Source organism: Enoplosus armatus, chromosome 23 (genome assembly GCF_043641665.1).
Source record: "Enoplosus armatus isolate fEnoArm2 chromosome 23, fEnoArm2.hap1, whole genome shotgun sequence".
NCBI classification, from domain to species: domain Eukaryota; kingdom Metazoa; phylum Chordata; class Actinopteri; order Centrarchiformes; family Enoplosidae; genus Enoplosus; species Enoplosus armatus.
The window spans coordinates 2,796,039-2,810,638 of NC_092202.1; the positions used below are offsets into that span (position 1 = coordinate 2,796,039).

Sequence of the window (14,600 nt, forward strand, 5' to 3'; positions counted from 1 at the left end):
TCCTGTTTTGGTTTCTGTAAATTACAGCTATCGGTGTCTTTAACCAGGAAACATTTGGATGAGCAGGAACATAAAGTCTTAGTCAAAATAAGCTCCTTTTGTTTTCCATCAAGAATTGGTAAAAACCAAAAACAATGAGCCTTACAGATGAGCAACAACCCTGTTCCAGTTTTAAAAGGCTAGCTAGCTGAGGGAAAGTGGCTGGTGAGAGTGTTAAAGTTACTGTTGTGTCGTGCCATTACGAGTCATGTTTGGTGCCACAGCGGGAAAAAATTCAACGAGGGAAGAGGAAGAGCGGTCAGGTGTTTCAAAGTTCAACAGCATAAGCTAACTTTTTGTAATCAGGCCTTTTGTGGTTTTGACAACAAGCACAGTTTCTTTTGCAGTTTGCGTTCAAAGGTTTTGTTGTTTTACCATTTTTTGACTTTTAAAATGCCAGAATATGCACATTTGTACCATTTCTAAAGGGACACATACAGAGACAACAAGCGTTCTTTCCTTCAAGTCAGTTCTGACATCGAAACTGTCGCACTACGTACAGGTTCAGTGTTTGTGTGTAGTGCGTCTTGTCCTTTTGTTCCTTTTTTATAAAAGCTTTATTTCTGGAAAGCAAACTCTCGAACACCTCCGTTCACAGACCTTTCTGCAGCTGGTTCAGCACACCTCATACGATCAGCCACCAGTCCCACGCTGGCTTAAGTGTTTCTCCTGCAGCTGCAGCTCTGGCAGGCAGTCAGACCTTTTACATAACATGTTTTTCACTCCAGAATCTTAAATTGGAGCTCTCAGAGATGCTGAGTGATGCTAACGGTCTGCTGATGAGGACAGTGTGAACGACGTGGTGTATTTAACGCAGTAAGACTTTTTAAAAATCGAATTTAGCACAATAGGAAAGAGTTCAGGGTGGTGATTCTTCTGATTTAATGTTGACTTGTCCTGTTTTAAAAAGCGATTTTGATTTTTTTTAAATAATTTAGTGCCGATGTGAGGCTGCTTTTCTCTTTTTCTAGTCATTTTAAATTCAAACCCTTTGGCGTTTTTCAGTTGTCTCCCTCAGCTCTAAGAATTCGGCATTTTCTTGGAAATTTTGAAGTGGAAACAATAACTGTATTCATTCAAAGAATCAATAACGAACAGTGAAAATAATCATTAGTGGCAGCCGTAACACAAATATATTGTCAGCTTGCAAAAACTGTAAAAACTGTGACGCATGACAGATGCTTTTGTATTAGCCATGAAGAAATCAAATCCTCCGGTATCAGGTTTAATCTGCTCCTCGAGGTCTTTCACAAGATCATTTTTCAGTAGATTATGAAGTCATTTAATGGTAACAACATTTGGCATTAATAGCTTAGCTGTGCAGACACCAACTCTTAAAGAAGTCTCCAATAGGGCTGCAACTAACAATTGTTTTCATTATTGCAGTTTTATTCGACTTATTTAGTCTATAAAATGTCAGAAAACAGTAAAAAATACACTTAACTTCTCAGAGCCGAAGGGGATGTTTTCAAATAGCTTGCTTTGTCCTACAAAACAATATTCAGTTTACAACGATAGAAAACAGAAAAGCATCCTCACATTTGAGAAGCTAGAGCCACTAAATGTTTAGTAACTTTAACGATTATCTGATTATCAAAGTAGTTGCAGAATCATTTTATCTGTCAGTCAATCGCCTACTCGTTCCAGCTCTAAGCTCTAAATGATTGCGAGGAAGAGTCGCGTCTTTACTTCTGCTTCCTCCATTATATGATCATCATCAGAATCACCTCAAAACGTTAAAATGTTCTTTTATGGGTGGTGTGATCCTCACACTCCTGAGGTAAAAGACTGTAATTAATGCTTTCAGATTTTAAAGCCTGTACTCGTTCTCTCTAACTCGAGCCTGCTGATGGGCAACAGCCTCCTTTGTCACCTCTGTTGTTTCCATTTAACGCACAAACAAACCAAATGTAGGTTGTTTTTTTTTAAGTTTAGACTTTTTTTAGATATGTTTTACACTGCCAAGCTCCACCCGCCTGGGCCGTCCCAGATTATAACAAGGTCACCCCGTCAGTCTTTGTAACAGAGCAACAGCAGATGGAAAGTGAATGGAAACATGCTCTCTGCAGCCTGTGAGGTGTTTATATTCTACAGTAGTTGAGCGGCCTGGGCAGTGGGTCAAGTATTATCTGAATGTTAAGATGTACAGTAAAATAATAACAGGGCTGCTACTTGACCTGTAAAACACCATGTGGAGTTGGGGCGCGTCTCAATAATCTGAAGTTGTTCCCTCTCCTGCTAAGACGAGGGAAGCACTTTTAACAACGTTACTTTAGACTGAAATTCTTCATTTCCTTTGAAGTCTTTTATTTTGATGCCCGCAAGGCGAAAGTAATGGAGGTCAGGGTCAGTTCAGGTTGGATATCACACGGTTCGCTGACAGTGTTTTCACATTACTTAGTGGGTTTTAAGCCTTAATAAAATACAAGGGTGTCTGTGATAAAGATGCAAAAAAACCGACAGTAAAATGATGATGAGCAGCAGCAGTTCAGTTCCTGGATCAGGGCTAAGTATCTTTAAAACACTGCCAACAAACCCAGTCATATCCAAACTCATAATATGTCCTACTTTTTTTTTTACTTGGCTGTTAAAATCTGTTTATTGCAACCACAAAAGTGTTTGTACAAGTTCTTGAACGGGAAAGGGAGCGACTTCAGGTGACGCGTCCCAAACACTTCCTTCACTGGGTTGAGGCCTCGAAGTCGACACTATTTCCTTTTCCTGTCTGTGCTGCTCTTAAACTCTAATCTAACATGAAAGGAACATGTTTTTGCGTGGTGTTGAATCTGTTTTGGGTTGATCCACTTCGTTTCCATCAGTTTATTGTCGCAGATGAGTTGAAACACAGTTTATATCCAGCAGAAACTGTGGACTCCTGTAAGAGCTGCTTGTGTTCGTATTTTAAGCTTTTTAAAGGAAACTGTCCATTTACTCTCAGTATAAATGAACAAAAAAAACAAGCGCAAAATCGCATTATTTTGGGGGTAAAAGTCCACAGATTCAGTTTGGAGCTGGTTATGATTCTGTCTTTTAATAAAATGCAGTTTTATGGAAATCACTGGTCCCCAAAACTGTAAACATCATCAGAAAAACTGGTTGAAATTTTGGGCTCGACAAAGTTGGAAACTCATGTTGAAACAAGGCTCTTTTTTTATTTAAATACTATTAATATTATTATTATGAATGTTTATGTTATCTTCTTTTTCTTAGATGTGTCACTTGTTTTTTGATATATTTCACTAATTTTACTAGTCTACCATTCTTGTGTAGGCAGCTTTGGATATTTGAAGATTTTTTTTAATTTGAATCTGGGAGTATGCGACGAGAGATGTTGATGTGTACATAAATACAGATGTTATTATTGGAATATAAATATTTGCTTGCTTGAAATAATCAGCAGACCTAGATTAAAAATGTTAGTGGACGTTATATCTCAAAATATTCTGGTAACGAATCAAAACGCCTGGTGCTTAAAAAGTAACAAGCTCCACCCATCTGGCGTCCCTGGCAGCCTAAACCAAGCAGCCCAAAGTAAATTAGCTCATATGTAATCTGGCTGGGTGACACTACGATACACAAGTAACTGTCTGATTTCATTAAGAAGAAAACTAGAAGTTCTCCGTACAAGAAACTGCTGTGCAGAAAGTTAACTGACCAAAAACTGCTGTCCTGTGTATCACTGTGTTGAAGGAAAAATCCACTTTCAACTACATGAATGCAAAAAGCTGAAATGATTTTGTCTCTCAGCCTGTTTTATAATTTGGGGTTGATTTAGTTTTCCTGTGACATTTTAATTGATAATCACAATGTTGACTAGGGGACTGTGAGTATAGTTCAGGTTAAAGTGTATTTAAAATATTTCCACATGTATCTGTAATATCAGACTTTCAGGACTGATGCCACATTTATTTTGATAACTTACTAGAGCCCGACCCATAAATGGTAGTATAACCACAGATATTAGCTTATCGCAGATGTATTTGTATTGCATATATTATGTCAAAGTACCAACAAAGTAAAAGTAAGATTCAAAGTAAGATACGTTTGAGTTTGATGCTGTTACAGAGTTTGTCCACCAGAGAGCACTAACGTTATTGGATATTTTTTAAAAACTATATATAAACTAAAATATTGAAGTTGGTATCAGCCTTAAACATCAAGTATCAGTCAGACGAAATAACCCTTTCTAAAATAAATAAATAAATTTAACAATTAAGCAGAAATTATCCATGTACAAGAATAAAATTAACCTTAATAGAACCTAAATTAATGACAGTACAAGTAAAATTGTGATGCAGATATGCAGCTCTGCTCATGCTAAAATTAAGCAGGTAGTCAACATTATGATTATTTATCTAATGTCTTGAGTTGTTTTATGATCTAAAACATGTTGTCATCTGTAAAGAGTGAGAGACGAGTTTCTACAACACAAGGTGCAGAAAATAGGACACGATGTCGTCTTCTGAACTAGTTATAACTAACGATATATATATATATATATATATATATCAGATTCTTATTAAGCTCCTGTGTGTCCTCGTTGATCAAGAGCAGAGGCACCAACATTTAGCTGCAAAATAACAGAAACTGACATCTGCGGGTGGATTTTTCCTTCAACAGTTTTAGTTGTCCTGTCCTCTGAAACGTCCCCTCAGGGCTTTGGTCGTCCACATCACTCCTCCCTTTTCAGACTCACCAAGAATGTAAATGTTTTGAACCCAGTATGTGACGGGCGAAAAAGTGACTGAATGTGTCATTAACACTCCGATATATTGTCTGTTGCAAAGTGACGGCAGCCTCCCGGACACTAACAGCTCTTTAGTTATACTTGAACTAAAGATGCAAACAGCTCCGTGCTTTCAGAACTCATTCAAACTCCTGTGATTTGTTCTTATTTTGCACATTTGTGACATTGGATTTAAACTTGTTTTTGCATCAGTTTACATAAAATTATGGAGAAAACAGAAAGACCTGGAGTCAGGCTGAAGCACAGCAGACGGTGGATTAAAAAGAATAAAAGGTGGTTGAGTCTTTTCTGAAAGATCTGCTCTTGTTTTGGCACGAACCTCAGACACTCGGGTTTTCGTGGCAGACATTTAATTGGCCGTGAAACTGCACACGGAGTCTGAGGCGTCTCGGTCCGAACAGATCTGAAGGACGGAGCTCCGAATCCTTCTCCTCCCGGGTTGCTTTGTGGGTGTTTGTGGGGGCTGCTGCCGCTGCACATACTGCTGTCTGAAGTTCATTCTGAATACATGTAGATGCAGTGAAGTTTGGGAATGACGGCTGGTTCTGATGGTGTCCAAACTGTTTGAAATAAAACACAAACTGGTTTTGAAGATGGAATAATCTAAACTGTCTCCTGTGTTTTTATGTGTGTCCGTTAGTGGTGAATATTATTTATTAATTAAAAAAACATGTTGGGAACATTAACATTAACTTACCAATGAAGAATTCTTCACACCGATGCAAGTTTCCTGCTGAAAGGTGAGTGATGTAAAATATATTTAAAAGAGAACAAAATGAAAAACATGTCTCTTCACAGACTGAGGAGAGGATGCAGCCACAAGTAGGATTCTTATATTTTACTTAATGTCGAACAAGGAGTTGATTTTTATTGTCTTTTCTGTCTGAGTCAAACAGGGAAGACAAATGAGGAAGCTGAGGAAGAACATCTTCCCCTGGAGGGTTTTCTTTGGTTTTCGGACTCATCTTATTTCTTGATGTGCAGCCAAACATATGACCAAAATCAGAACATGTATCCTCCAGCAGGTTCAACAATAAGCAGCGACACAGAGGCAGTTTGACATTTAATTCTCTGCAGGTAGGTAGGTAGGTAGGTGGTACATTCTGTGGTTTAGGTCTCAACACACCTCGATGGATTTCTCAACGATATAGAAAAACGTGTCACTGAAAACAACAACAACAAAAAAAAGCCAAAATATATCTGGTTTTCTCTACAAGGAAAAGAGAAGACGATAAATTCACCTGCTGAGGTGAAAGACTGTGAACAACTTCTGTGTTTGTGGTGAAGAAATACAACGTTTAAGAAAATGAAGGAAAATCTCTGTACAACAATGCAAACATGGATCTCTACGACAAAGAGGCCAGAAACAAACATCTGTACAGGCACTAATACATGCGTCTATAACATCACAAGAGGTGGAGAAGCTGGTGTGGTGAATGTCGCCCTCCTGTGGTTAAAGGAAGGTAACTGCCCTTCATTACAAATCTTTCATGACGCATGCTGGAACACCTTTTACAACAGACATTAACGCCTCCACATTTCTTACAGACGGGTCTAATTCAGGTCAAAACACGTCCAGGGCGAAATCTGGCTGAAAAGTGAAAGAGTCGCTGTTTCAACAGCATTTCAAGTACTGCTTCCCGTTGAAATGCAGACTTTTAAATGCTTTAGAAACAACAGTGATATGGACCTCAGACCGCTGGGACTACGATGATTAGCTTGATAGGAAATAACATTAAGATTGAAAGTTCATTCTTGACCTTGGTCGCATTTAGTAGCTTTTCTGGAGCTTTAAATCATATCAGATGATCTACAGTTTGTAGTTTGTAATTGTAGATGTTCAAATTTCCATTTTTCTGAGCTCTTTTTTCTTTAAGGAATAAACAAGTTCTGCTGCAGAAATTTACCTTTTTTTCCCCTGACTTTTGTCTAATTGTTACTTTCTTCTTGTGAAATACTGAAGAGTTTAATGCTGATATATGGGAGCTTTCAGAACATTTATTTTACAACCCGGAAACTGGTAATTACGGTGACTCCCACGTGTTATGAACGCCTGACCTCTGAGAAATGAAAAACAAAACTGAGGTTAGAAGGTAAAATCTCTTTTTGGGCATGTGCAACCTTTTCTTAGAGGTCACAAGTAGACATGGCTGTCATTTATTTTCAGTTTTAATCTCCTGACTCTCACAGGAACTCCTATGTGGTGGAGAAAAGTAGTGTTTCTATATGACAGTTTTCACCTGCAGTGTCTCACAGTTCAGCTGGTGAACATCTGTGTGTTCATATGATTGATTACATATCGCGGAGTCACAACTCAAAACAGTCCTATTTCAGAGAAATGTCAGCTTTCTTTGGCCCGACTCACACAGCTGATGTAATGTAAGTGTGGGTACATCACATGGCCACTGCAGGGGGAACATATTGTTGAATTAACCTGGTGATTCTCATCTCACACTGTACAATCAGGCATCGTGGAACTTGACAGCGTTGACAAGAGCACCTGAACACACCACTCGACTAATTTTGGCAGGACAAGCGGGTCCAGCCTGCCCCTCCGAGGGTCTAAAGAAAGCCTTCATGGGCCGCGTCCTTTCAGAGGATCCAGCCCTCTGAACTGGAACACAACTACTGTTTCCTACTGAGATGTTGACACTAAAATCACACACGTGTACTTCACAGTGAGCATTCATTTGGTGACTTGCAGATCAGAAGACCTCCAGGTTAAAACCAGGCTAATTTGGGATTTTTTTAACTATATTCAACCGTAGTTTCCACCAGAGATGCAGTCAGGATCACTTCTATCTTCAGTCTGAGCAAAACCTCAGACTGTATATAAAGATGGCCGCCCGACCCCATCGCGAGAACACCACCGTCAATCTCAGCTAACGAATTAAAACCAAACTTATCAGATAAACGAACACTTGAACAAACATCAGCGTGATAAGAACTACCTAAAATGACAGAAACCATCTTTGAAATTCATTTGACATGTACTTTGATTTTTTGTTAGGTTGGCCGCTAACATGGAGGGGGGCGGGGCTTATGACCTATACTGCAGCCAGCCAACAGGGGGCGATCGAGATGTTTCGGAGCCGTCATGTCGTCCATCTTTGTATACAGTCTATGGTCAAAACGCTTGACACCAAAAAACCAAACAGTGTTTTGTACTACTGTTGTTCATACTGAGAGTCAACTTTAATATAACCTAAGTCTCTCAATATAATCTGTATTTAAAGATGTAAATGTGACCTGAATGTAAATGTGACAACACACTATGAACAATAAGAATTACCTGTATAAAGAACTGACATGAGTTCCACAGTTCTGGTATAAACAGCATTACACTTACTATATTTCACTGTGAAGCAGGTCCAAACAATCTGTTGAAAGCCATTTAAATGTTGTTTAAACAATAATTATATGTAACCTACACAGAAAAAAAGTTTAGCCCAGATTTAAGCTAGATATGTAGACGCTTTTGAGCTGCAAATGAGTTTAATTTCTGGCTCTGATCTTTGCATTGCTAAGATGATTTTGGGTGTTTTGAATTCTAACAGTCAGTCTAGCTGAATGTTGGACAGTTGATGTATTAACTTTGCAGTGAATGTAGCTTAATGCAGGTTACAGGAAAACAACAAAAACCGAAGGGAGTTTGGTATGGTGTCAGTATAGATAAAGAAGTGTTGGTAGAGTCCATGCAGCTAGAGTTAGTTATGCAGTTCTAGGTAGTAAAGACGTGGGTTGTGTGTGTAAAATCATGAATACATTATGTACATCCACTTTCAGATAATCTCATAGATAATCTCTTATTTAGTCTCTTTTCCTTCATTTACTGATGTCCGTGTCTCAGTCTGAGAGAAAAGTTTGCATCTTCAACATTTTCCAACACAAATCCAAAATGTCTTTTTAAAAAACATTTTATATGACCCTTTTCACCGTCCAGTTATTGGTTTTCTTCATGCTTTCTGTTTCCCAACCACACATTCATACACATGCTGCCTTCCAGAGGTGCCAGAAAAGTAGGAAATTCCAACTTCCAACTAAGAAAACCTGCAACAGTCAGAAGTTCATGTAGGAAATTTAGGATTCCATGCTTATAATCCTAGAAATACACTTAACTTTGGATGTAACATTTTCATGGGATTTCTGACCTCTGACAGCAAACACACACACACATTCTTTCCCTTCATATTCCTCCTCTTCTCGCCCTTCATCATACCATGGTTTCCGAGCTCGACCCTTTCCCGGTGAAGAAGTCCCAGAAATTAGCGGCCGGTGACGGTTTGCTCTCCTCCTGCGGCGTCTGTCTCACCCAGATGCTGCTCTCTGTGGAGCCGCTCAGACTGGAGCAGCTGCCGCTCACGCCGCTGCCGCCCAGAGTGAAGCTCAGAGCGGAGCCCAGCGGGCCCCTGCGGTCCTGGGTGTCGGGGTCCTGACCGTGGAGTCTGGAGGTGGAGGACAAGGAGGGCTGGGCCAGGCTGAGCAGGTTGTGATGGGAGTGGAACTGACGCATGTGGCGGATGGATTTACCTGGAGGAACCTCACCTGGAGGATTAAAAACAGGAAAAAGGTCCCCTGAGCAAACCTCTTCATAAATTTTACTTTGGATGAACTATCAAATTATCTTCTTTTGTCTTGAAAAAAGTAGAAAATCTATTTAAAACTTTGATTTCAAGATGAAATGTTCCACAAATTCTCATATTTAGATGTTGTAAAAAAGCTTTTTAAAAAGAAGTTTTGATCAGTTTAAATCATGTTGGTCAAATTTAATTGTTAAAAACAGCAACTTTGACAACCTCTCCAACTTCTTATCTGTCACAACTAGGTGGTGCTGTGGCCACATTTATCCTCGCAGCACACTCTTGTAATACAACGTTAAGACATGTAAGTTGTAGTGTGTGGGCCAAAAACACAAACATATAAATAAAATAAAAGCTATAAAGTATCTGGAGTGACGCCTCCGCTGAGCCCTCGACCATCTTAACATCGTGATTTAAAAGCCTTGAACACGTGACGTAACGCCACCAGGTGAGTACCGTATCTGGTTTCCTGTCGCTTCCTGTTCTGGTTCAGTTTGAGCACGTTGAGGAAGACCTCGCTGGTCAGGCTGCCCTCACCGCCCCTGCCGTCGGGTGGGAAAAGCGGCGAGGGGGGCTCCAGAGGGGACAAACTCCCGCTGGAGGCTCCCACAGAGTCCAGAGACACCCCCGTGTCCCGACGACCCCCGGACTCGCTGCCGCTCTCCACCGTCAGATGGCTGCCGCTACGGAGGCATGACGACACACACGGATCACTTTGTTTGTTTGTTTGAACCCCGAAGTAGCAGCAGAGTTGATGCTCTCGGAACTGGATTGGTTGTCATGGTTACCTGAGTTTCCTACGCAGCAGATAGTCGATGATGTCCGGGTCTGTCTGGATCAGGCTCATCAGGACCTCCTGCTGCAGCTCTGCAGAAACCTGGAGGGAGGTCCAGTGTATTAGTTGACCCCTGAGGAGCCTGAGGTCACGTCCTCTGTATTTTCCTAAAAATCTAAAGTGGACTTAAAGGTTTTGACTGGAGGACACATCGTGAGAGAATTGAGAATTGTTTCTGCGCATCCAGAAGCCTTTTCTGTATAAAATAAAGCTAAAAATCAATAACCCATCTCAGGTCTTTTACTTTTTAATTTTGAGGTTAAAATTAACTGTTAATATCCTAATAATATCAAAAGTTTTATACAGAAATAAAAGATGTAAAAAGACTCTCTCAATGGATAAATTCACAATCTGTGGGCTAACTAGCTAACTAACCAGGACACTGGATTCTGGAGAGAAGTTGTTTTTTAATGCTTTGAGCATCAAAAATAACATTTCATTCATCTCCATTGTATTGAGGTGGTGCAGACATAAAACTATCTGCATGACTAGACACCAATAAGTGGGTGAACTAACCCTTTAATACCGGTAACACCTCTGATACTAGAGGGTTGTTTTGAAGGCGGATCATGTGACTGTTTTGGGGTCTGCCGTACCGTGAAGAGCCTCCTGTGGTTCTGTATGAGCACCAGGGTCACGCTGATGATCGCCGTGCTGTCCTCAATCCCCATGGCGTAGATGTGAGGACTCGCGTCTCCTCCTTCCCTCTGCAGCAGGTTGGGCCCAAAGATCACCGCCAGGTTCGCGGCCGTCATCTTGTTCCCGGAGATCTGGACGGAGGGAGGAGGAGGAGGAGGAGGAGGAGGAGATGAAGAAAGAAGGGGATCACGGCTCTCAGGGCCCGCCACATCTTTAACAGGAGGTGCTACACATTTCTTTGTAAATTTTATTTTATTTTTTTAAGTTTTTCTAATCTTTATTTTTCTCGTGAAATACTACATAATCTTTCCACTTTAAGAGTCTAAAAATATACAAATAAAACAGTCTGAGGAGAGAAAAACAGCCTTTGAACTGCTCATAGTTTGTAGACATACTGGCACCTTTAAAAAAACTTTGTTTATTGCGATAAAAGTTTTCTTAAAAACCACCAAAACATAATGTTTAAGTAAGTTTTCTGCTGGAAAAACTATTGAAAAGGACTCGCAGGTTATTAAGTATTAAAGTACTTAGCAATATTTCCCATGTTTTAAACTATTAATAACACATTGTGTAAACTTTACATTGTTGACCATTCTTTAGTTTGATCATGTCCACATGGGAACAACGATTCTGCTGAATATCAACATTTGATGTGCAAAAAAATGCAACAAAACACGCGTTTGTTTATTGCTCATCTTTTAGTTTTAAATTTCCCAACAACGTTGCTGTTGAAGATGAATATTCATATATCTTTTTAGAATACGACTCTCGAATGTTGGATGAGTTTTTAAAACCATTGATATGGTTCTTTAAAAAAGGGAGAAACAGATTCAATACAGATTCAAAACAGAAACAGATCCAAGACACCCTGACTTTTAGTTCCAAGCATGAGTAAAGATGCTGGATACTACACTTCCCATAATGCAACACAGCAGCGTCTTTTTGTTAAGAGAGAGTCTGATAAATGCCCACATCTGTCGAAGTACAGTTTGTATCACAGGATTTCAAGACGACCCTGATGACATCACGATGACGTCATCAGGGCGCGTCGGTGGCGTACCTCCTCGTCGTTTGTTCCTACGCTGTCCTGGGCGTAGCTCTGCACGGTGTGCAGCAGGCTGAGGAGGCGCAGCAGGGTGTCACAGTTACAGGGGGGGAGCAGGTAGAGGAGGTGCTGCAGGTACTGGAGCTGGTCTGCTCCCCTCAGCACTGCAGGAGGCACAGGGGGGGGGGTTGTAGTTTGATTAGCTTGATTAGCTTTAATTTAGCTTGTGTGTGTGTGTGTGTGTGTGTGTGTGTGTGTGTGTGCTTACGGTTGGCGTGCAGGAAGGCGGGGTAGAGCTCTCTGGGCAGCAGAGGATCAGGCATGTCTCTGAGGAACTCTTTGAGCAGCGCCGCCACGTCGTGGACGCTGTGCTCCTCGTCCAGCTGGACGTCCACCCCCATGTCGAAGTCCTCCCGCAGCTGAGGAGCACCAACACACACACACACACACACACACACACACACACACACACACACACACACACACACACACACACACACACACACACACACACACACACACACCGAGAGGACAAACGGGTCACTTTCCCCCACGATGGACACGATTTCTCAAAAACAGGATATCCCACATCGTCAGCTTTTCACTTGAAGATTATCTTTATATTCCGGCAGGAAACACGAGGCAGTGAATCAGGGGAAGATCCACACTGAGCTTATTACTGATTCCATACTGAGCTCAGACTTCAGTGGATTATGGTGTCTGAGTATGAGGAGCAAAGTATGCAGCAGTTTAAGGGAAAGAATTCAAATAGAAATGTTCAGGGCCAAATAAATACAGTACATTTACTCAAGTACTTTGAGATACTTGTACTTTACTTTAGTATTTCCATTTTTGCTCTCCTCTGCTCCACTCCATCTGTATTCTACTTTTTACTCCACTACGTTTGTCTGACAGCTTGTTGTTCAGACCCTCCCTGACCATGTATCTCCAAATTTGGTGATTTGGGACTTTTCTGATAAACCGAAGGATGAAGTTTTCCTTCACGTCTTCTACTTCTTCAGCTAAATAAACGATTCAGAACCTCTCTGGAAAATGCATCGTCACAAAGCTGAAAGCTGTTTTCATGAGCTTTTTAAAGACACATTATTTCTTACTTTTACGAAAGTAAGGTTTTAAAGGTATGACTTTTACTTGTAGTGGAGTACTTTCACAGTGTGGTATTAGTACTTCTACTTAAGTAAAGGATCTGAACACTCCTTCCACCACTGTTCCTGAGACAAACAACATTTGGAAAATATCCTCACCTGTCTCACTCTCTTCTTGGAGCTTCCGACTCGGAAAATTCCCACAGTCTGAAGACCTGGGGACACACAATGGAGCACCAAATAGTCTCAACAGCATCAAGCGGAAGTTTAATTTATCTACAGTTACATGGATACTTCAGTCTGAAAATGTAAATGAAAACACTTAAACCCAGAGTTTGTTTCATTTGGGGAATCCAAATGGCACAAGAGTCTCACCATGGGATTCAATGTGGTTGCAGCACCTCTCCAGCACCCGGGGGACCTGTCTGTAGATGGGGTTGAGGCTGAGCTTGGTCTGGGTCCTCCCATCCGACGAGCCTCTGCCACCCGGCGACTTCTTCAGCTCCAGCTCGGCCGGGTGAGAGAGCTGCAGCGCCTCCAGCAGGCGAGACTGACTGTCTACAAGGTCAGAGATGGAGTCCACCGACAGACCGCCCTGCAGGGGGAGGAGGGGGGGGGGGGGGGGGGTTTCTTAATTCTCACCTCAACACAAAGACATTACTACAATGTGGTGGTGAGTGATTTCACCTCAAAGATTTGGCCACTTGGGGGCAGCAGAACAAGCCGAAAACACAACACTGACATATTTATCACCTTATGAAGTCAATATGGCAAATATGCTGGCTGAAAGTTAGATATTTACACCTGTAAACGATGCAGATGAGAGCTGTGAGGAGCGATCCAAAACATTAAAGTTGCAGGCCGTGAAAACACAACAAAATGATGAGCTCAAAGACGCTTTAATGTCTGTAAACAACCTGTGTTGCCATATGAAGATCAAGTTTAGAGCAGATAACAGAAGAACAGAAGAGAGGAGGATTCAGAGAGAGAGACAAGAAAGAACACTTAAAGATGGACGTCAGGAGAAGAGTCAAGACTCATCCTAGACGCTGAAGCCCAATAAATATCTGAGAAGCTGGAACAAATACCACAGAAATACAAATCACTCGTCTATGAGCTGAAAATAGTTTCTGGAGAAAGTGTCAGAGGAATTTCCAACAGCACTTCGGTCCAGCAGCCAAACGGCCTTTTGTCTCTTTTTAAGAGTATTTTAAGAAACCTGGCTTCCTGGAAGGAATGGAAGTCTGATTAAGTATAATGCATAGTTTTTATTAACTTTTACTAAACTTATAAAAATCCTCTTACAAGGCCCATATATGATAAAATAATCCTTTTTCTATCCCATAACTACCAAAAACCTCCAACTTAGCTGCTGAGCCCCATTTCCATACTACATAATAATAGTATACAGTCATTTTTTACTGTTTTCTGACGTTTAATAGCCCAATCGATAATGGAAATAACTGCAGCCTTCGTTAGAGCACAAGAAGTCAATGTACTTTTATGTTTTTCACACGAACAAACAGTGACACAATACGCATGGACGGATGTAAATCTAACTGCGACTGTAAGGAGCTCCATCAGTAGAGGAGGTCTGGCCGGCCTCACT

General features: G+C 40.9%; 1 protein-coding gene across 1 annotated transcript in view; it reads right to left on the reverse strand.

Moving 5' to 3' along the window:
• Positions 1-5,836: 5,836 nt before the first annotated feature.
• Positions 5,837-14,600, reverse strand: part of arhgap36 (Rho GTPase activating protein 36) — a 52,630-nt gene continuing 43,866 nt past the window's right edge. Inside the window, exons 5-12 of the mRNA XM_070929715.1 lie at positions 13,367-13,586; positions 13,151-13,206; positions 12,154-12,304; positions 11,901-12,049; positions 10,798-10,971; positions 10,155-10,243; positions 9,823-10,049; positions 5,837-9,331 (exon numbers count right to left, since the gene is read on the reverse strand). Coding sequence (XP_070785816.1) covers positions 9,000-9,331; positions 9,823-10,049; positions 10,155-10,243; positions 10,798-10,971; positions 11,901-12,049; positions 12,154-12,304; positions 13,151-13,206; positions 13,367-13,586 — 1,398 coding nt within the window. The 3' untranslated portion in view covers positions 5,837-8,999. The remainder of the gene's footprint in view (positions 9,332-9,822; positions 10,050-10,154; positions 10,244-10,797; positions 10,972-11,900; positions 12,050-12,153; positions 12,305-13,150; positions 13,207-13,366; positions 13,587-14,600) is intronic.